Source organism: Lampetra fluviatilis, chromosome 1 (assembly GCF_964198595.1).
Source record: "Lampetra fluviatilis chromosome 1, kcLamFluv1.1, whole genome shotgun sequence".
NCBI classification, from domain to species: domain Eukaryota; kingdom Metazoa; phylum Chordata; class Hyperoartia; order Petromyzontiformes; family Petromyzontidae; genus Lampetra; species Lampetra fluviatilis.
Genome location: NC_136275.1, coordinates 39,563,039 through 39,587,168, shown reverse-complemented (window position 1 = coordinate 39,587,168; position 24,130 = coordinate 39,563,039). Strand labels below are relative to the sequence as shown.

General features: G+C 39.8%; 1 protein-coding gene across 3 annotated transcripts; it reads right to left on the bottom strand.

The window, feature by feature from the left end:
* Window positions 1-5,141: 5,141 nt before the first annotated feature.
* MAP2K4 (mitogen-activated protein kinase kinase 4) lies at window positions 5,142-20,172 on the bottom strand. 3 transcript variants are annotated; one of them, XM_078862703.1, is made up of 13 exons: window positions 20,077-20,172; window positions 16,038-16,079; window positions 14,290-14,395; window positions 13,409-13,486; window positions 12,974-13,148; window positions 12,461-12,577; window positions 11,953-12,072; window positions 11,181-11,232; window positions 10,241-10,368; window positions 8,371-8,448; window positions 7,665-7,813; window positions 7,242-7,287; window positions 5,142-7,020 (listed from the first exon to the last, which is right to left on the bottom strand). In XM_078862703.1, the coding sequence occupies exons 1-13, from the start codon at window positions 20,129-20,131 to the stop codon at window positions 6,907-6,909; spliced, it is 1,260 nt and encodes a 419-aa protein (XP_078718829.1). In that variant the 5' UTR covers window positions 20,132-20,172; the 3' UTR covers window positions 5,142-6,906. The 3 variants fall into 3 exon arrangements, with proteins under 3 accessions (XP_078718829.1, XP_078718839.1, XP_078718849.1); XM_078862713.1 differs by having other exon boundaries at window positions 13,409-13,483; XM_078862723.1 differs by lacking the exon at window positions 16,038-16,079 and having other exon boundaries at window positions 20,077-20,168.
* Window positions 20,173-24,130: the final 3,958 nt, after the last annotated feature.

The following is a 24,130-nucleotide window of genomic DNA, read 5'->3' as shown; positions in this document are numbered from 1 at the left end:
TCGTGTTGAACATGCAAACAAACACACACTGATTATAATCCATGCATTGTCTTTGAAACTGCTTTGTGTTAACGTTCTCAATTGTACGAGCCAATGCGTAACATACATCCACATTCGTGTGTTGTTTCTGTGGGGGAAGTGATTCAAAATAAGATTCCTACAATGTCAAACGCGGAGCATTGCCGCCCCCTATCGGGAACGCTTCCCTGCGTGTTCGTGGCCCACGCTGCGCGTTGCAATCCAGACAGAGGCTGCCCGTTCCATCTCTCCATGCAATGGGCCAGTTAAACTGATGGGGTGGCACGTGTTCTCAACTCCTCCGACCTCTCTGTGTACGCCCAGCAGTGTAGAACGCGCACACACAGAGTGCGTATCGGCGGCTCGCTCGTGGTGGAGTGTAAACGCGTGGGGGGGGTGGTGTCTACTCCCCACATTTTTTTCTAGATTTGAAGCTTTCGTGACTGCAAGGATTCATATTCTTAGGTTTTTTTGGTAAAGTCACGTAGGTAAAAATATTTTTAATAAAAGTAAAATAAAAATAAAATAAAAATCACGACGTTTCGGAGGCAACACACCTGAAGACGGAAGCTTGTGTAGCCTCCGAAACGTCGTGATTTTCATTATATATTTTTTTTTACTTTTATTAAAACAATTTTTACCTACGTGACTTTACCGAAAACACCTAAGAATATGAATCCCCACATTTCCCCAAGACGTCTGGCCAACGTGGAAGAGTAGACCAAATACACTCGCGAGCGCCCTCTCGCGGGCCTTCCGCCAGCCGTGACGTGAGCGAGCGGGGGCTGCAATTTTTGTTTTCGTTTTATCTTAAGGGCCGTCCATAAATGACGTCACGCACCTAGGGGGGGGGGTCAGACATTTGTGACGATGTGTGACGAGGGGGGGGGGGTGAGAAATGTGACGTCACATCAAAATGCGCAACTTTAAAATAAATATAGACAACACGGTCTACTTAATTAAATAGACTTTTCAATAAATGTTTTCTCCTGCAACATCAGAGTGCAGCGCCACATTTAACACGCACTACAATATAATTGTAGGTTTTTACCCTTTTAACTGGTACAAAACTGACACCTTTATTCAAGGCATCATGTTTGCAATGACCACAACACAAGTAGTCAATAAAGCAAACAAAAAGAAGCAACTCTGATAAGGATAATAATATGCACTGTCCTTGAAGTTGATTGGCCCACACCCGAGACGGCTTTCTTTAGAGCCTAGTCCCCATTGGTGTAGGGCCAGATGACACCAGAAGGCGTACAACTCAAAAACAGTGCAATATCAGAGTATTGAGAGTTCGGGGTAAGTGTAAATGTTTACCCCGAACTCCCAATACTCTGATATTGCACTGTTTTTGAGTTGTACGCCTTCTGGTGTCATCTGGCCCTACACCAATGGGGACTAGGCTCTAAAGAAAGTCGTCTCGGGTGTGGGCCAATCAACTTCAAGGACAGTGCATATTATTATCCTTATCAGAGTTGCTTCTTTTTGTTTGCTTTATTGACTACTTGTGTTGTGGTCATTGCAAACATGATGCCTTGAATAAAGGTGTCAGTTTTGTACCAGTTAAAAGGGTAAAAACCTACAATTATATTTTGCCACTGGTAAAAGAGATCTCATAGTGTAAACGCATTACAATGACAATAGTTAAAAGCGATTTGAAGCATGTTTTCTTTTGGGGGGAGGGGGCAGAGCTTTGTGACGTCATATTTGAGGGGGGGGTCTGACTTGTGATCGCGTGACGTCATTTATGGACGGCCCCTTACACCCGCGATTTCGTAACGTGTAACCTCGTACGGAGGAGTTCCATGGGGGACTTTCGAGGGTTCGCGTGCCAGTGAACTCGAATAAAGGTCACACGGGCACAGCCTGGCAGAGACGCGAGGCCGCCGCAGCAGCCACCGAACTCGCGTTCTTCTTGACACCCACCGACTCATTCTTGTGCGTGACTGCGCCTGTTTGAGTTGTCGATTGGGATTGCCCTGGGGTGGTGCAGTGCGAGGCGAGGTTGCGATGGGAGTGCAGGATGGAGGACGGGGGAGAAGCAACGTGGAGGGCAGGTGACCACGAAGGGCATTCAAGGCGTCTGGATAGTGTGTGAACAGTGCTGCATTATCCTCGTAGCAAAAGTAGCTACACATGTAGTATGTAGTAGCTACTGCACATGTAGCTACTACACATGTAGTAGCTACGGGTCCCGCACTTTCAAGGGCCCCGCGCTAAATGCTTCCAAGCTATCAATTCCGGTTCGGTGATTGTGCACTTGCTCGATTACTGTAGTACTACACTGCCTTCAACTTTGATGAACGACTGGGTGTTCAAGGTTAGCGATTTGTCGCATTATCTGGCTGTATAGAAAATGAAAAACTACAATTTACTATGCAAGGTAAAAATTAGTGTTTTAATATGTATGTGTTTTTTATTTATTTAGGGCCCCTTCATAACATATGCCACAGGCCCCGCGCTAACTTAATCCGGCACTGCGTGTAAGGGTCTGGTAAAATCCCCAGCCGACATGAAAATTTGGGCCCAGCGTTCTAGCCACATTGCCAAGGTTGCCTCAACGTTGGCAATGTGTTACTAGGATATCCTCTCGATCAGTAGTTCTTAACCTTTACTCCAGCCTTGCACCCCCCCCCCCCCCCCTAGTTCGCAATCGTTAAAACACGTATCATGGTAATAAGTGCATCGATTTGATTAAAGAAAATGTAGTTGTAACTTACGTGCCCGCACTTAATTTGTATTTCGATTATTTATTTACCTGCTGAAAAAAATCGTGCCATGTCTCACACCCCTAGAAAAGGGCACCTCGCACTCCCAGGGGGTGCCAGATGTACCCCAGGATAAGAAGAACCACTGCTCTAGAGGGGCTCTATTGAGCTCTCTCTTGGATGTATGTTTGTTGAACTTCTTTCGCTCCGTACGTAGCCAACCGTGCTAATCGTGAGCAATTTCAGGGCTGCACCTTTACCGCTGTTTGTACTGCTCCCAAGAGACAGCCAGTGGTCCACATTATAGAGCAAACAATAGAGTAATTTGAATGCTAAATTGAGCCAGCGATTGTAAACATCAAGATGCCCTTTAAAGTTAATATATATCCCAAGGACTGAATAAACAGAGTTTAGTTTGAAGATCATTTGTGCAAGTTCAAATATTATTTCAGCCTCTTGGCACGTGCAGAATTTAGATACTAACGAAATACAAAAGTTAAATCCCAAACGACTTTGAGCAAAAGTTAATTGTGACAGTATCAACATTATTATTATTATTTTGACTGCGTCTGCATTCAAATCAGGGCCAATTGCTTCCCCCCCCCCCTCCGCGAGTGTTTTGATGAATATTGATCAATATGAATCTGCACATAGAGTGCATTGATTGATGTCAAACAGAGGGGCTAATGAGATTATCATTTTTACGAGTGACTATTATGAATGTGGGTATGTGTGTACATGTGTGTGTGAGCGGTAGAACCTGCAATCGAAACGTGATTTTATTTATTTTATTTTATACCTACGTGACTTTACCGAAAGAACTAGAGTATATAACCATACAATTCATCATCAGTTTCCACCGAGCTCAACTTTTACTGCAGTACAGTGTTTCGTTTCCTATCGTTGTACAGTACATCCGCGGCCACAATAGACGTATCCACATTGGCATCGCTTTTCGATATTGTTCATTGTTCAGTGGTAAATCACTTGTGCCAAAATCTGAACAATGGGCTTTCTTACTCGGGTTGTCGCGTTTTCGCCGTGCAGCTTCTTCCAAATGCGTTTTCGGGTTAAAATGCCGGATACATGGAGCAAAGAAAGCATCGGACAATATACCGAACAGAATCGAGAATATTCATTTATACCGGAGGAATCCGATGAGCTATAAAGCGCTTTTTGAACACCACGTGCTAACGACCCGAGCACACATCAGAAAGGGATATAGGTTACATCACAGAATGATTCACTGTTAAATTGCCAGTTCATATGATGGGGAATTAAGCACCCATGTTGATTTGAGTGTTGTGTGATGCAGCGGCATATTAGAGCCATGTCTCTGTTGTTTTGCAATAGCGAGCCCTCGGGCAGATTAACCAACTTTTTTGTCCATTCTTCCATAGAACTTGGCGATGGGTAAACGAAAAATAGATTGATATCTAGGTATACCGTACAAAAACATTTTGTTTTCAATGTTGGAAAAAAAATTGATAAAATAAAATATTACAAATCATGCTTCGACAATTGTTAACAGTACGTCGGAGGTTGCAGTTGAGCGTTGACCTGTGCCGTTCTGTACTCTCTGGTAAGTTATGTTCTACTTTGAGATGTATGCGCACATGTTCGTGTCGACCCTGCAACAAAAGCCTCCCGGTAAAGCGTCTAACGTTGGGCCAACGTTGACATGTGGGTTGGAATTGTTGGCACGTTGGTTATTTGGTTCACCGTCCCACGTTTACCGAGCTTCTACCTTCGTAGATATATAGCTGTTATTAATTATTGTTTTAGTCGGTAATATGAAATGTATTTTGAATGGTTGCATTTCTCTTTCATGGGAAAAGTAAAAAAAGCCCGCATGTGTTATTTTAAAAGTTTGCTATATCGATGCTCTTAGAAGGTCTCATCCCAACTTTAGGTGATTCGCTTGGATTTGTTGCCAGGATACAACCATCCAAGAGGTTTTTGGGGTTAAATTGCGTAAATGTGTCGATAAACCTGCCACCAACCGACATCCAATTAGTAAGGTGGTCACGTAAATAGAACATGCCAATTCGTTACGAGTACAGCCCACTGGTGTGTTGAGCAAATCCGTGTTAAAAAGGATGCAACCAATCAGGGTAAATGCTAAGAAAACATTTTCGGCTTTCCACCTCCAGAGAATGATTCATATTAAATTGAAGAGCAAATTTGTAATTACACTGTAAATATTTCAAGTATTTAAGTGTTAATTTTCTATGTAAATATGAATAGAATGTAAACATTAATTTACTCACATTATTTGCAGTATCCAAGACATCCCCACAATGAAGGCTATCCCCACTATTTATTCTGCCTTCAAGATATATCACTGCACATTGGAGAACTTGCATAAAATGAAATGTTGAACATTATCAAACGACTACAAGATTGTTTTAAACCATTTCCCAATTTTATTACATCACTATGTACAAGCCAGTAGAAGAGTAAATGTAACTTGCAATGAACACACGGCGAGTATCTGGCATTGCTGCAGATACATGTTGCAAGTGTCAGTCCACTTTTCCAACAAAATAAATGCAGAGTTCAGAACCAAAGACACGATATGCCTAAAACGTACGGAACACAACCAAGCAGGCACTGTACAGGTTTCTAATAGACAGGGGCTCAGAACAAGTTCACATCTACAACACAAACACATGTAGAGAATGCAGCATCGGTTTACACGTTTGATACTTTCCATTGCCTTAAAGGTTGGAGCAGAGTTTTGAAAGCCATGTCAAAGCAGAATACTCATTGGATTTCACAGTATCCAAATATCTTACATGAAACATTATCTATTTTTGTTTATTATCATTATTATACAACCCAACTGTGTAGCGTTAGTGAAACACGACAAATGCAACTCTTCCACGTGTTTTAAAATAAAAACTCTTATTTTCAATAAACCTGAAAGTAATATTACATAATTTAAACAAAACAATAGTGATATTTAAAAACCTCTATGAGACAGTGAGGGAAAAAAATCAAAATACACAGGCATACAGCATTTCAGATAAACTGAAAGAAATCATTTACTCTTATTAAAACCCTATTTTAAATGTTGTCAAATAAATTTGCCTTCGAGAAATGTGTCTGCCTTAGTTCAACTAAGCCAAGATGCTGCAACACCTCTACACATTACATTTGTCTAATATTTGGTCTGATTCACTGCTGTATGGAAGGACCAGATGAAACACACAATAAGAACATTAACCTTAATTTATAATGTGACATGTTAAAATATCTACCCCCGTGTTTAAAGTTAGTATGTTATGTTACACAGAAAAAAACTTAGGTAATTACTATGTAATGTAGATTTTTTTAAAAGTATTTTTTTGGTATTAACAAAAATAACAAAGTCAACATGGTGTTTTATGATCAGTGGTTCTTTAAGTATGCAGAAAAATAAGTTTGTAGTCATGAAATATCAGGAATAATCCATATAATTACTTCCCAAGTGTTCACTTCTTACACAGCACATTTCCAACTGTTGAGCCCAAACCTTTGTTAAATAGTTAATAATTTAAGTTAATATTTTTAAACAGCCGAACTGGAAGCATTTAAAACTGCAACACATGCTAACAGCACTTTTTTCTTGCTTAAGGTGATGAACATGTATTGGGATTGCAGGATTTTTCTTCTAATCCATTTAGGAAAAGTGATGAGGTTTAAAAACATTTCACAAGCAGTTTTCTAACACACTTTTGCATCGGGAAAGCTGAACGCATTTTTACCTAGCAGAAAATATTGAATGATGTAGTTAAATATTTGTTTACATACATTAAATTGGCTGCATTATTCAATAATCAATAGGTTGATTAACTTCACCAATGAATTTAGAGAATTAATAGCCCTAAATAACATTGACTCGGACAAAGCTCATAGTAACCCATAACGGTACATAGGATACACACCAAGTGAAGAGACATTACAACTAGCATAGTCCAGTGAGGTGTGCACAAAAACAGGGATATCCAGGAACAATGAATTCTACATTCGCAAAACACTAACTAGCTGCATTGTGATTGGGATCTCCAGAGGCCGTGTGTGAATAAATGAATTTTGCACAGACTTATTGCACAGGGAATAGATTGGGATGACGGGAAAGAGGAAGGCCTTTTCCTGGTACTGATTTCTCTTGAAAGACACCGAGGACAATTCAGTCGATGTACATGGGTGAGACAGGAGAAGGAGGCATCCGATCCAGGGTCTTGCAGAAATACACAGCCACATCCACGTTGCGGCTCTCGTACATCAGAATGAACGGATGTTTCTGCAGTCGTACGGATAAAACACGTGTCAATGACGTTCGAGAAAGCCACAAAATACAAAACGGAAATTAACAAGAGTTCTTCTTGGTTCTTTCGGTAAAGTCACGTATTTATTTTATTTTATTATTTCCCTTCTACGTGACTTTACCGAAAGTACCAAGATGAATCCCTGCAGTCACGAAAGCTTTAAATGAAAATTTAACAAGAGTTATTTTAAACTTACCAGCAGCTCTCTGTATTTTGGTCTTCGTGATTCGTCCTTGGTAAGGCTTCAAAAAAGAAACAAGTTTAAGAATTAATGAAGATTGTATATTAGCTACATGTAACAAACAAAAAAGTTCTAAGAATAGCGGCCACTGAAGGTACGAATAAAGTCACGAGTTCAATGAAAGGTAACGGTGAAACCCACGTAAGTGTATTACACCACTGCTGGAGGAAGGGTCCTCCCCCCATGAGAGGGAGCTCTTTACAGCCCCCTCGAGAAGGCATCTGGCCTACTCCGACACATTGGCCAGACATCTTGAAAAAGGAGGTGGGGGTACCCACACTTTAACCCCACCATTCGCGAGATGGTGATCGACTGTGTAATGGTACAAAGCAGCAGGTAAGAATGTAAGAGAGCGAGTGAGCGAGCATCTTGATTTACCAGCTGTTGACAAAGTTGATGAAGCTAGCCGAGAACTGTCGTTCCTCAGAGTTACATAGCTGTGGGGGATCTCCCTTGACCACTTGGGTCAACTGGTCAAACACGCTGTTCCATTTCGGGTAGGGAAACTTCCCTGTCGCCAGTTCAATCTGTCCGTCACCACAGGAAATAACCGTTAGCCAAAGAAGTGTGTACATCGTAACCTGAAACCGTATTAACTGTTAGAATGATCGATGTTTCAAAAACCCATTTGAGTGGTTTAAACTGTTTGAGCTTCGTGTAAATCGGATAGTTTGGAGTGCATTGGATAGGTTGAATGGCACATACATGTATATTGAGATGCTTTCATATTTAGTGAAAATCTCTGTAATTCTATAAGCTGTGGATTACATAACATTCGAAATTGAAATGTTTTATAAGTTGAAACTATGCGAATGTGAAATAAGTCTACATAAAACTTTAATTTCTAAAACGCACGTGAACTTTTGTTTAAAAAAATTACATTATGTACATTTGACTTAAATCATGCTACCTAGTAAAGTGGCTTAAGTGGCAATACAAATCTCGATTATGATGCACAAATGAAGATGTTGACTCTTTTGTAAGCAACATTTTAATCTTTCCTGTTTTTTTTATAGGCTTTATTTAAAAATAAAATATTTTGTTCAAGATGACAACGTTGACACCAAAATCTACATGGACTTACCAATGTTATACCTAAACTCCAAACATCTGAGCGAACATCGTAGCCTTGTCTTGATGCGCTTGGATCGATTCTTTCAGGCTGAAATGTGCAGAAAATATTTGACATAACATGCGATACCAATATGTTAATTTTAAAACAATAGATACAACTGGGGAATGTTGTGCTGAGCACACACCGAGCTCCTACTATGACCTCACCCAGTAAGCAGTCAAATGAAATGAATGGCAATTCCAGGCATGCCTAAACGCTGAGCTTACCAGCTCTTAACTGCCCTATCCTGACGTCACCCACCAGGGAAAATACCTATATAATCCAAGATTAGGGTATGATGTCACCATTGATGACGTTAGCTTGGAACCTTGGGACTGGAAGTCTAAACCTAGCACATTACATCAGTGCTTGTACAAGAGTTCAACAGGGGCAGAGCAGCCAGACATTTAATTAATCACAAGTGACATCAGATGATAGAGTAATAAGAATTCTAAAGGCGAAATACCTTGGCAAAATGTCACCACTTTACAAAAAATGAAATATCTTTTGAGGAAATTAAACACTAATGTTAATACGCAATGTTTAGGGTCATTTTACTGCGAATTTTCTTCCCACAAAAGGAAAATGTGCGTTCTAACTAGTAATCTATTTTTAGACTTAAAATCTATTTTTTTTTAAGATGACTTGAGCACAATTATTTTGTTATCAACTGTGGATAATAAGCATTTTATAAAGTAAATCCACCAACGATTATTATTACCTAGCAATGTGACAACATTTCAAGAGACTTGCTCCAACCAAAATGGTAAATAAATTATAAGACCATTAAGACAATTTACATGTGAGTATGTTGTACAACCTCACAATAATCAAAGCCAACAATAGTCTTTGTCATAACCATGAATACGTTTAAAAAAGCATTTCAGTAGTTGTTCTTTAAATGTAGATATTAATTTTGCATGCATTGTTCACATGCATTATGCTGAAATGTTTGTTTTATTAATTCTACAAAATAATACTACACAATCGTGCTATTATTCAGGTGCAGGGGCATATTATTTATTGTAGTAATCCCTGAGCGATGTATCTATTATATAAATAAAATCATGACGTAGTAAGTTTGTTTAACATTTGACTTTCATTGGACATTTATGGTTATCCTAGTCCCGAAGTGAAACGTTATTCCGAGCAATCCACGTTTACTCATACCAGTATACTCTTTGGTTCTTTCGGTAAAGTCACGTAGATGAAAAATAAAAATGAAAACCACTAAATTAAATCACGACGTTTCGGCAACAAAATTACTATAGTGCTCACTACAGTAATTTTGCTGTGGCTGTTCCACCTGATGACGGAAGCTTGTGTTGCCTCCGAAACGTCGTGATTTAATTTAGTTATTTTGATTTTTTTTTTATTAATCTACATGACTTTACCGAAAGAACCAAAGAGTATGGATCCTTGCAGTCACGAAAACTTCAAATCTAGAATCATACCAGTATTTCAATCTCTTGACTTTACTGTATCCATTAACACTGCCACTGGATGACACCAGTGGCCTAAATACCAAAGACGACAAGGGAATGTTATTCATGTGCATGGACTCCCTCCACATGGATTCATTCAACTAATCTTAACTAGTTTGATGTCATATTTTTCGATTTTGACCACAAGTATTGTGGTTAATGCAGACACGATTCCTTGTAAAAGGTTTCAGTTTGGTGTTTTAACATCTTAACACCAGTTTTGTTGCCAGATAAAAGGGGAAAAACCTATTCTCATATTTTGGTGCTGGCAAAGGAGGCCCCGTGATGATGTGTGGTTAGATGTATGTACTCAAGTCAAACTCGCTACATGTAAAGTATGTTTTATTATGACTCACAGCCATGTAGGGTCTGCAGCCTGCATCTCTTGTCTTGGCTATGGAATCCACCAGCTGCCCACTGATGCCAAAATCGCACAGCTTGATGTTGCCTCTGCGGTCGAGAAGGATGTTTGAAGGTTTGACATCTAAGGCGAGAAAGGGACATATACAAAAAAAATGTGATTAAAAGATTCAGCAATGGTAAAAAAATAAAGTCAATCACTCGATTTGTAAAAAAGAAATCCTGTTTACAAACTTCTGAAAAACATTATCAGCGATAATGCTGTATTTATCTGTAAACCAAACATCTGAATGTAACCCTAAAGTAATTTTGATTAGGTAATTCAAAGTGTTAAACAGAAATATTCTAAATGCCCATATGAAAAAAAGCTATGGTTCCTTTACGCTTTACCATAGAGAAATGTTATAAGACTACGTGTTAAAACTGCTTTACGCTGTTTATTGGTTTATTGATGTGAACCAAGCGAACAATGTTCTGAATCAGCAGTATAATATCTGACAGCAATCCCTTTTCAATGTATGAATATTTTATATAACACATCAAACATGTAATCTCATCTGAATAGATGTGTGACTATGTGACCTTAAAGGCCACAATAGAATGTTACATTCTAATGGAGCACAAGTGACAGAAATGTACTAACTAGTGTTAATTAACACTTGATTAACAAAAATGTGCAAACAATTATAAATCAAGCCACACACTATTAAATGCATATTATATTTTCAAGGGGAAAAAAGCATTAAATAACTATTCACATTGGCAGAGAAATATTGGAAAAATTATATTACATACCACATACGTTGATATTCCTTGTACTGTATATATGCGTAATTATTGGCATTTACAGACACGTCATTTTTTATTCCTAAGCATTTTTTGTTTCAAATGGTTCGTTACAAACATGCATCAGAAGAGGAAGAAAGATTATCAAACCTCGGTGAATGATCTTCAGATTCTCCTTCAGGTAGTTGAGTGCTTTTACAGTCTACAGAGAGGATAAAACATTTACATTTTGACTCAATCATGAAAATGGAATATGTACAAACTTACTTATTCCATTTTCATAATTTACATTAAAAAAACGTAACATGTCAATCATGTTACCCACGAAAAATAGGAAATACATTTGATGCATAATCTTTGGTTCTTTCGGTAAAGTCACGTAGACAGAAAAATAATAATAAATAAAGCCAGTAAAAATAAAAATTATAAAAATTAAATTAAAATACCAACACAAAAAAACACTAATGTAGACTGTAGTCTGGTTCTTAATCGGAGTGAGCGTACTGGCAGTCTATAATGTAGACTTATTATTGGTTCTTTCAAGAATTAAAATAAAATAAAACAATAACCACGATGTTACGATCGCAACACAAGCGGTCGTCATCAGGAATAGAGGGGGTAGCCTCTAAAGGCAAACTGTTTATAAGGGTTTAGAGATGGGCATAGCCCAAGTGTTCACAAGCTTAAAAACCAGGCTAGTCCACATTATAGACTACCAGTACACTCACCAAACTTAATAACCAGGCTACAGTCTAAGTCTACATTAGTGTTTTTTATTATTTTTAACTTTATTTTTTATTATTATATCTACGTGACTTTACCGAAGGAACCAAATAATATGAATTCCTGCAGTCACGAAAGTTAAATAAAAATTTACATTTTATGTAATTTAACAGAAAAAATATGATTTAATATAACTTACTGCCAGTGTTATTTTTCCCAATATTTCTTCTGGGATGACATCGTCTGATGTGCAATACACAAATTTGTAGAACTTGTCAAACGAGGTAGACATGAGTTCCATGCAGATCCAGCAGTCTCCCTGAAGAAGAAATAATAACTTAAATACCATACATTCATCACAATAACTTCCCGTATTATTCGTTGATAGGAAAGTGGTGCAGTGGTTGGCATCCTGCCCAATGACTGGCAACATGAGTTCAATTCACGCCTAAGGATAATATCAGTGACAAGTGGTATCTATAGTGGTTCTGGGCATGTCCATCACCTTCACCAAACCATACAGTCAAGTATGGTCAAACAACCCCATGGCCAGCACTGTGGGAAAGGCCTTCACCCACCAATGGATCAACAAAGGGCTGTGAATTATGCATTAGTTTGATTGTATTAAATAGCACAAAAGGCATCCCCAAGGTGTGAAAACGCTGACATACATTGAAATCATGTAGATATAAACAGAACCAGTTTACCTCTCTGAACAGTGCTCCAAAGAATTGTACGATGTAAGGGCAATCGCTGCTCATGACAACATCCAAATCCATCAGAAGTTGTTTCTGCTCTTTCTCATCCACCGTCGATCTGATTCGCTTCAAATGAGAAACAGCAAACTGGAAATTTAGGACTATACATTTTTTTACATTTTTTACGTAGCTTGAGATGTTTAGATAAACATTTTGAAGCATGTAAATCATTAACCAGTCATGCAATAAACAACATTAAAAACACAACTTGAAAGTTAAACAGTGCAACTATCCTACATGTAATTTTATTTAAATTTTTTAAATGGTTTGAAAAAAGTTGCATGTTCCAGAGCCACATACAACTTTAAATGCAAATTCTTGCAGCCAACATTCTTAAAAGAACATTGTTTATGCATGATCGCTGCATGTACAGTGACACCACGCTGTTAACAACAACACAGCTAAAGGCAAAAGCGGGGAAACAATAATATTCAAAAAAGAAAAATCTGTAACACAACTCACCTTTACAGCCATGATGTGGGCACTGTGGTTGTGCTGCATCTTGTTGACAGAGCCATATGCTCCCCGGCCAATTTCACCGAGATCTTTGAGGTCATCCGCAGTGAAATCGTACTGCTGCCCTGGCGACAACTTCAACTTGCCTGCCGACTCCATGCTGTGTGTCCTCAGTCGCTCACTATGCAAGATGAAGAAATACAAACATTTAAAAAAAATCGCCATCTCATTCATTGAAATGACCAACAACGCAAGCGTTACAACTCTGCAAATGACCCTGAAACAGGAATTGGTAATTTTGTTAATAACAATCAAATACAATGAAGGTGTTAGTTTAGAGAAAAAAGGTAAGCAGGAAATGCATTCATGCACGAAATTATAACTTGTATAATCTATTGTTGATTCTTGACCGCATATGAATTATCCAAACATAATGCCTGCCTCGGTGGTAGAGTGGGTAGCGCGCTTGACTTGGGGACACAAGGTCGAGGAATCGGATCCTGTTTGAAACAAGAACTTCTCCATACGGGAGAACAGGGACAATAATTGATTCAGCCTTAAATGTATACAGGGAGCCTGGGGGAATTAGCCCCTCCAATCTAGCGTCACAATTACAAACATCTTTGTCAAACTCAATATTTAAAGTTCTCAAAACAGTGACATGTAGAAAGATTGTTTTGCTTTGGTTGGAAACACAAACTGAATTTCACTGGGGAAAAAGCGATGGCAATCCAAGTATGAATTTCGAGTGTGAAAATTCATATACCGAAAAGTCGTGATTTTTTATTTTATTTTCACCTACGTGACTTTACCGAAAGAACCAAAGAGTACGAATCGTTGCAGTCACGAAAACTTCAAATTATTAATTAATTTTCAGGACCCTCTAAATACCATTCCAAACCACAGGTATGTACCGCCTCTTCAAGCTATGGAACCTTCGTAGAGGCAGGCAGCCAAATACAAAAAGGCTGAGTCACATCCGTTAACAGAGTGAAATTAACAAGTCGCATAAAATCTAGAAATTACAAACTGTCAAGGAACATTTCTGCATTAGTGGCACACTTCCACTGTTTGAGCGCCTTTGTTCATTCATAAATGAGGAATTTACTACATAGGCAACACATGCAATTTGTTAAAACTAGTTCATTTTTGTAGAAAGCACTTATTCATTACCGTATATAGTGCAGACAATGCAGCATATTTGATTGTGAAATATAATTTTAAACAAACAGATCTCATTCTACCAATCTTAGGACACGTAATAATATTGTACACATTTAAGATTAATTAAATTAGAAACAAGATAAAAGTATGTAGCTCACATGTGAGGGTTATTGGGAACCACTTGCTGAGGATTGAATATAATCTTTGGTGCAGCTTTGCAGGATGGAGGGTTTGCGAAGTTGAGCTTGAGAGCCTTTCTTTTTGCTGTGGGGAAAAGAAAAAAAATGTTAACAATATACTGAATATGAATACAATTTACAATTTTAATATAATTTTAATTCGTTAAACATCTACATGTGACCACATCGAGACATGATCAGAATGCATATCATTATTCTGCTTTGCAAAGTCATAACTATTGAGCAGATTTTAAATAAGAACCAGACCGATTCATTTTGTTATATTCAACACAGCATCAATTGGTAAATACGGTTAGTAACATTCATGCCTGCCAAAGAGAAAACATTCTTTGGACCACTTCCTGAAATGAAAATCATCCCAGCCCTGGGATGCATTTCAGACATTTCTTTGGATATCAAAAGCATCATATAAACATCCATTGGCATCTATGCAGTACACAGTATTCAATCTCATTGCTGATTGCATACAGGACCTATTTACATAAATATACATTGTGTAAGCTTCCATAAATGTGTAAAAACATTTCACAGATACATGTAATGATAATATAAAGTTAACGCCATGTATCCTGCATATAATGAAGTTATTATTTGATTATTTCCCTTCTACGTGACTTTACAGAAAGAACCAATAATATGAATCCCTGCAGTCACGAAAGCTTTAAATCAAAACATATTTAAGTTGTTTAGATAAAAAAAAATAGTGAGTGACTGATATTCCGACAGTAAATATCACTGTTAAAGCAGTATTCCAGACCAGAGTATGTTTTAATCATAAATATGATTAAAAAACAGTATTTAAAGCTCCAAGCATTACACTTTGTCATTGGCATCTTAAATTAAGCACGTACAAGTCAAGGCAAACAAAACAACTTAAAAGGCCAAAGTATTGTAATGTATCTTACAACATCAGATAAACAGGTAATGTACACCAACTCTGCACATTTGTGCACGTTTTGCCTGCTTTAGTTGCCGCTGCACGGTGGGAATTTGTCACTGTATGGAACGGACAATCACACGGGTTTTCAGCTGAAACGACATATCAGCTGGAGCAGCATTTCACCTAAAAGAATGGTTTGCTCACATGACATCGGTGATCACGAAAACGGCCATATCTTCGACAAGAACAAATATGTACCGTATATTCGTAACCCAAATTAGGTATTGGAATACTAATTTAATAACTACAAATCTTGAGTTATATAGATTTATAGTTTTATGGCTGTACAGTAATTGAATGAATCTGCACGTAGTCTTCGTGTAAACCTATTTTGGATGCTAAATTTAGCTCCACTATATTAAAGGAAAACGAGTGATTAAATCCACGTGCATGCAAGTATAAACGTGCAAATACAGTACAAGTAATTGTTACATTTTTATATTCACACACCTAGCTCAATGTTATACAAATGTGAACACAATTTGAATATAATACGATAACACCACGTAATTAAAACGACATATGTACCAATACATTCCACATTAATATCGAGTACAAAACATTGAGTACAATCATCCCATTATGCCAAGGTTACGGTAAATAAAATCCCATTCAACCGAGGTCAGAGTATGCATTTGCAAAGTACCGTACTCTATTTCAAACTTCCATACACGCGTATTTTTGGTAACATTGCGGGATCAACCAGAATGTAATTTGTATTGGTTGGTGATGCAGGGCAGTAATTCTATAGTTTATTTGTTACTACCTTTGATTCCGTCATCTCCACCACTTGTGAGAGAACAGAAACCTGCATTCAAGCACAAACAGGTTTATAATACAAATTGTAAAAAGTCAATTTATATTTTACATAACCGATGCAAACATCTCCGATACATGATGTGCACAAGCTTAAGTTATGGTAGTGCATTGATGTCCACTTCAGGCTGATACTTTGGAATTATATGCTGTGTATAATCATATTGAAGAAGCACAAGCAGATGCATTTATTTAATAAAACATCTATGATCAATTATACATCTATTGTAGATTAATTTATGTTTTGAACTTTTTAATAGAATTTAAAACAAATCCCAGCCATTCATTCATATTGGCCATGGGGTTCTTTGACCATACTTCACCAGGCTGGTCAGTGCAGCTTGGTGGAGGGAAAGGACACGACCGGTTCTGATATCACTTACCACTGATGTTACCTGTGGCTGAGAATTGGACTTGGGTTACCAGGTTCATAATGGAGAACACTAACTGTTTACCACTGCTCGCTCCACAGCACAATTTTCAACATATAGTAATGTATACAAATGCCATTAGAGCGCAAACATATACAAAACATATGAAATGTCCAAAGCTGCCAAAAATCTTTCTTTTTGAAAGAATAAACAGCCTACATAAAATATAATCAGAAATCATGCCCAAATACAAGCAACAGAGCATGTTGCAATCAGGAAATTAAAATGGTGTCATTATATTGAAATAAAACAACTCGGTAAAGGATGTTGTGATATTTGTCAAGTCCACTGCAGACAGAAACGCCTACTCTGCAAACTCTACAGATATATTTGAAGATTACAACAGGTATATCACACTACTGTACTCATTTTATATTCACAGTTGACATAAAATCTCTTGCTGTGGATTTCACACCTGATGATGATTGCTTGTGTTGCAGATGATGATGATTGCTTGTGTTGCTTGTGTTGCAGACGAAACGTCCTGAGAATTTTATTGTTTTATATTTTTATTATTTTATTGTTTCCCTTCTACGTGACTTTACCGAAAGAACCAAGAATATGAATCCCTACAGTCAAGAAAGCTTTAAATCAAAAGTTGACATTTTATTTGATGCAATTAATTCAAAAACAGTTTAATTTTGTACGTTCGGTTCACTTGCCACATACGCAGCTGAATTTAAGTTTTTCCTCCTTGTTATGTTCACGACTGTACTTTCACAATTTTACGATCGTCTGGCCGGTTCAAAGGTCACACCTTCTAGGGTCCAAGGTTCAGCCGTTTGAACCCTGCTTTTCACCATAGAAATGTCTTTTTCCTACAGTATCCATTTTTGAAATACTGTATTATAAAAAATGAAACTGAATATCAGATGACATTGTTAAAACAAAACTGTTAACTCCTAGCTTGGCTACCGAATGGAGTAACCCACACGGTAATAACTGACAAAAATACAATTTACTAACACACCTTGCCTGATGGTAAATATATGTGGAAAACTGCGGTGTTTCTAAAGCTTACTACTTTCCATCTGTTCATGAGTCACCCCCTTATAAATATCCTGTAATACCTTCAATCGTTCAGTTGCATAGCGTACCATTCACACCACACGATTAATTTCACACCACAAGATTAACTCTACAAGATTTCAAAAATACAAAAGTAAAAGGTTGAGGGATAATAATTGACATTCAACTGTCAAAAGTAGTTTCTGTCAGCTACATTGAATACCAGTTCCAATTTGAATACTAATTTCAGGGGACATCAACTTTGGTATAAATAAACTGTCAATATTTATTCGTCAATATGTTATATAAGATGAATGTGTGACCTACTTTAGAATAGCTAGCAGCATGTGCTTAAATATGTAACATTACAGGTCACATAGGATGCAGAGGCGTTTGTTATATTGGCGAGGGATAAGGATATTTACACAATATATATTAAACAAGATTGAATGCGGTCTGAAATTCCCAAGGACATGAAATCTAAAATAACAATAGATGCAATATAAAAGGGCTCTCCATGGTATGGCCAGAACATAAAGCAAAATATAATTTACGATAAACATAATACAAGAGGCTCACAATTACAGGAAATCGTGACATCTGAAATGGAGCCAGACTTTCAGATTACAGCATTGGCAGTATGTGTGCAACAAAAACATATGCATAACAATTTTGATCTCCATTCAATGTACTTTAATTTTGTTTAAATAGGAAGAGTAGGTACATTTTAAATATTTGCATGGTCCAAGTAGTTTTTGTTAAATCGTTGTCCATGGCTGGTTTGACTGCACTGATGGCGCAGTGAAAATATGCAGCTGTGTGTCCCCTGCGATGTGGGTTGTTTTGTTCGTCCGCAGTCGTGTCGAATCTTGTCGCACCTTGGTCATAAAACTATACGTACGTATGTTAAACTTCTTTCGCACCGTACGTAGCCAATCGTGCTAATCGGAGGTGCGGGAAATTTGAGTAATTAAGCAACTAAATGGATGACCATTGCAACGTTTTGCTCATCATACGGCCTACGCGTGGTAATGCACCAAAACCCTTGGTGCATATTTAAGTTGACGAAAGTGATGAATAGATGAAGGAAAGGTGGAAAACGTTTTAGCAAAATAAATCCAGTAGCCTCTTTTCAATGCGAAGGGATTAAATAAAGACTTTGAATTGCACATTAATTATAATGAAGATTACAATCCACGGGCGCTGCCGTCAAGGCAAGCAGCGGATTACAAATGTAATAATCCACTCCGAGCTCAAGAAATCCCGAGTTAATTTTCGCGGACTTCAGGATCGGTTCCCGAAAGGCAAATGGATATAATCCGCACATTGCAAGACTTCGCGAATTATTGGACGGCAGATTGTTTTTGTTGGAGTTCCGCTGTAAGAGTACAACTATTGCGAAATATGGTAAAAAATAATGTTTTTACCGTGAATCGACTGGAATCAATACATTTAAACTAACATTACAATAAATACACTGTAGTAGTACATTCTAATAAGGATATTGTAGGAAAATTACATTCAATGCGATGTAGCACCATTTTAGAAATAATATTGGTATAAACATTGTGGTAGGGCTAGAAGTACAATACATATATTGTGGTAAAATATTATAATTACAAGTATAACCCATGTAGTAGTAAATTCCAGTTATATATCATTCAGTATCCAGTAAAGATGCTGCAGCAAAGATATTTACGTAAGATTATAGAAAAAAAGACCAATTCTATTGTTGTAAACACTAACGAAAACAATGTGGTAAAAACATTGTAGATACGCGATTGCATAAAGGATAGTGAACATACGATCTGCTATAGTAGGCATAAGTCTACCGCGATTGGGATGTGATAAAGCTGCTATATTAAACATGCTGTACATTACAGTAAGGTAATTGTAATTCAGTGCTGTATTGTATAGAGTAAAGATGTTGTATAACAGCTATATTATATCACAGTAAAAAGTAAGCCTATTGTAGCAATTGTATGCAGGGAACTGCATTGTACAGAAGCGCTATAGTAAAACTGCCGTATACCAGGATGGATACGATACACATAAGCGTCACATATACTGAAGCGAACATTGTAATCGTGAAAGACATTAATCTCGACACTGTCCTTAAGCTAATTGTATCCAGGATACTGTAATGTACAGTATAGTCATTGTCGAAAAACGACAAAGGATATAGCAAAATACATTAATCTAACGGAGTAACTTGTTGTAACGAACGCACTGCGGTGAAAACATCACAGTCAAACTAATGCAGCGATGGAGAGACAACATCTGTCAAGACCCAATGCTGCGGCCCCTCCGTTGCCCAGCGGAAGGCGCTGCTCCCCACGGCAGAGGAAATAGGCGACGTCGTAAAAAGCCTTGGGCCTTGCCCCGGCCATTGATGGTGGAGGGGGGAGGACGAGGGAGGCCCTCCGCTTCCCGAACCGAAACTAGGCGGGCGTTTAGGAATAAATGACCACAACTGCGACACCTCCAGCTGCTCGCGAGCGTGGAGAAGAGAGCGGTGTGTGTGTGTGGTGGGGGTGTTTGTTTTTTTACCGGGGAAGCTGGTGCTGCTGTGCTGCGAGGCGCTGCCTGGGTTCGGCGTCGCCATTTGTGTGAGGAAGGGGTAGGGGGTGAGGTGGGGGCGGTGATGGGGGGGGTGAGGTGGGGGGCGGTGGGGGGGGGGCAGTAATGGGTGGGGGGCGGTGGGGGGGTGAGGTGGGGGATGAGGTGGGGGGGTAGATGAGAAGGGATGTGGTTGGGGGGGGATGAAGCGTGATGAGGTGGGGGGGGGTGAGGTGGATGGGGGGGTGATGAGGTGGGGGGAGTGATGAGGTGGGGGGGAGTGATGAGGTGGGGGGGAGTGATGAGGTGGTGGGGGTGATGAGGGGTGAGGTGGGGGGGGGATGAGGTGGTGGGGGGTGCGGGGTAGATGAGAAGGGATGTGGTTGGGGGGGGATGACGCGGGGTGAGGTGGAGTGATGTGGGGGGGAGATGATGAGGTGGGGGGGGGTGTGAAGGAGGGTGGGGATGAAGGAGCGGGGGGGGCGTTAGGGGGTTGCCCAACTTCAGGCCCAGGCGTCACGCGCGCAGCGCTCGGGCGTCGCGAGGTTTTTTTCTCTCTCCCGTAATTTTAATCATTTCACAACAAATACATTTAACGGCGACGGGGAGGGGGTATTAGAGAAAAAATATGTACACGGATACCCTTTTAAACAAAAAAAATATTAGTTTAACTATCTGTAAACAACAACAAATATATATATTTGTTTCAAACTGGAGTTTGTAAAAATTGCGAACTGTAACCGGACGAGGAAGAGGGAGCGGCTGAGTGGTGGCGGTGGGGGGCGCTTGGATTTCCCACTCCGCTTGCGTGCGCAGCCTGCACTGACGTAGTATTACCGTATTGTACCGAGTAAGAGGTACTTAGAATAATAAGACCCACTGACGTATTACCGTATTCTACCAAGTATGAAGTACTCGTAATAGTAAGGCCCACTAAGTCTAACGTATTATTACCGTATTCTACCGAGTAAGAGGTACTCTGAATAGTAAGACCAACTGACGTATTATTACCATATTATATCAAGTAAATTAAGAGTAAAACGCATCCCAAAACTCGCAGCAAAATGACTGCAATATCAATGCAATATCATATTCTTGGTTCTTTCGGTAAAGTCACGTAGAAGGGAAATAATAAAATAATATAAAACTATAAAAATGCATATTTATTTTATTTTATTATTTTCCTTCTACGTGACTTTACCGAAAAAACAAGAATATGAATCCCTGCAGTCACGAAAGCTTTACATCAAAATTCAATACAATATCGTCACGCAGCTACTTGGATTACGAGCCACCGATTATTTTTGTACCGTATTCTCTAGATGTCAATAAATTCACAGATCTACCCGATTATAAGACCTCCCCCCCCCATAGTTTGCATTACGTTACATAAGAAAACTGTCGAGACGATCCCGAGCATACGGTATTTGCCGTCGTTCCACAACACAGAACACAAGCACGTTTATATTTCGCAATGCAGATGCTGTTGACAAAATAACCTCGTGGGCCATTTCTTCCTGTTTCTGGCTTTTAGCTGGCCACTGATCATTTGCCACTGAAGAACAATCAAGTTGGAGGGGGGGGGGGTGAGGTGGCATTCTTGTCCAGCATTTAATTTGAATGTTAATGTTTTGATAGACTCATCTATACAACTGTCAAGCAGTGTCGACTGACCCAAAATATGCACGATATATTTTAAAGCCATAAACATCAACCATGGTCAATCCACTGCTGATGTAGACAAACCCAAGCGGCAGTCCCCTCGTGATATTGCGATGTAATAATTCACCTAACACCTGCACACGAGCTGATTTCAAATTGTATTTTTGGATGCTACTCCCGTTATTCCTTTTGATCACTGACAATCTCTTCTACAGACGTGTCCTTGACCAGACCCACTTAACATTTTGAATAATGTATTCTACCTGGATATACTGGTAGGAACCGCCAGGATACACCAGCCCACAGGGGAGTATTGTGTCCGTCCGTCTGTCGTGCAGGGAGGGGCTGGGTGGGGAGGGAGGGGCTGGGTGGGGCTGGGTGGGGGGTGGGAGGGGTGGGGCTGGGTGAGGAGGGGCTGGTCACCCCGTGGTGCCCTTATAAAGCTCAACGTTTAACCTACTCACGCCGGCTTGTGCCCGCCCTCACAGTCGGGCATATTTGCGGAATACACCACGCCGCCGTTGACCCTGGCCATTGACCGAGCAACCCAACGTTCCTACCAGCTCCCTCCGCAGGAATGTGTTAGACTGCAGGAGGAATCCGATGAGCTATAAAGTAATTTTCTCACAGATTGTCCAGTCGGGGCACGAGTTCAAGCGCTGTGACGGAGTCGACGGTGCGTTTTTGCTTCGGGGGATGTTGACCTCGAGGCGTGGTGCAGCAAGTGAGAAAGGTCTGGTGGTTGTGGGTATTGGCCGCGAGACATCACGGAACGTAATCCGCAATCCGTGAACAGAGACAGCGGCTGTCTTCTGAGTGTTTTCATTTTGGCCATGAAAGTTTTACACACGCGACAGAACCACCTATTCTTCAGAACTCCTCCAAATCTGGATTTTATTTACAAGAAGGGCCATCTAAATGTTAAATTTAACCAAGTCAAACGGTATCAAAATAAACTATTTTGGCATATGGGAGAGTACAATCCTCCAATGTGGCATGCGGACGATGCCATGCCAAATTTGGTCCCGCGCGACCGCTGGAACAAAATCGTGTTGGCGCGCATGCGCACAACAAGCTTGCGAGGCAGATTTGTCAGCTCACGCCACCCCATATAAGCGAGGGGAGGGCAGGGCTAGCGGGGAGGGAGGGCGGGGCCAGCAAGGTGGGCGGGGCCAGCGGGGAGGGAGGGCGGGGCCAGCAGGGGGGGAGGTGCCAGCGGGGAGGGGCGGGGTGAGAGGTGAGGGGCGGGGGGGCTGGGACGCGGCCTCGCTCCCGTGACATTTCCCACTGCTCCGGGGATCCGCGCGTTCCCATTGGCTGTAGCCGTCGTGACGTGCGCACGCTGCCTTGCACGAGCCAATGGGATGAGGCGCGACCGCGCGCCATTGCGCGCACCGATGAAGTCTGGGAAATTCACACCAGGCCATTGCCTATGTGCATTGGGATATTCATCGCGCTATGGGGCCGTCCATAAATGACGTCACGCGATTTTTGACGATTTTTGACCCCCCCCTCGTCACACGGCGTCACAAGAAGTCAGACCCCCCCCGTCAAGTATGACGTCACAAAGCTCTGCCCCCCCCCCCCAAAACCATATTACCATTATTTAAATAAAACATGCTTCAAATCGCTTTAAACTATTGTCATTGTAGTGCGTATTTAATGTGGCGCTGCACTCTGATGTTGTAGGAGAAACATTTATTTTAAAGTCTAATTAAGTAGAACGTCTTCTTGGTTCTTTCGGTAAAGTCACGTAGAAGGGAAGTAATAAAATAATAAAAATAAAACATAATAAAACAATTCTCACGACGTTTCGGCCACAACGCAAGCAGCCATCCTCAGGCGAAGAATGAAACACCCCAAGCTTGGAGCGTATATTTAAGCTGGGTTAGAGGGGGGGGAGGTGGGAAGAAGAGCGCCTAAACAAAATAATTTGCATATCAAGAGGAATTCAGCATATGGAAAATGCGTAGGAGGTGGGCGGGGGGGGTTCCAAATCAATACTATGCCCGTGCATTATGCAGGATTAGCAGCATCAAAGGGGGGGGGGGAAGGGGGGGAGCATTAACAAAGGAAAGGAATGTTAATAGTATGTAGCTGTAGTTACTAAACAACCACGTAAAAAACTACAGTATAAACTGCATGACAAACTAAAGTATAAACTACATAGCATCATCAGTAAACTTACTATACTCTACAATAAGCTGAGTTACTAACAGTAAGTAATACATGAAAAATTCTACGTTGTAAAAAATTATATAATATGCTTCCATCTAAACTTTATTCTCTTACATCACACGCGTCTATACCGTACTATATACTTCCATAGGCAAAACCAACATTAAATTACATACTGTATTGCTATAAACCACCCTATACCTTA

Coding starts and splice junctions, on each gene's coding strand:
- MAP2K4 (XM_078862703.1), bottom strand. CDS start 20,131: ATGGCGACGCCGAACCCAGGCAGCGCCTCGCAGCACAGCAGCACCAGC. Junction 7,814..8,370: donor GGAGTTTAGGTATAACATTG/GTAAGTCCATGT, acceptor GGTGACGGACAG/ATTGAACTGGCGACAGGGAA. Junction 7,021..7,241: donor CAAAATACAGAGAGCTGCTG/GTAAGTTTAAAA, acceptor GTACGACTGCAG/AAACATCCGTTCATTCTGAT.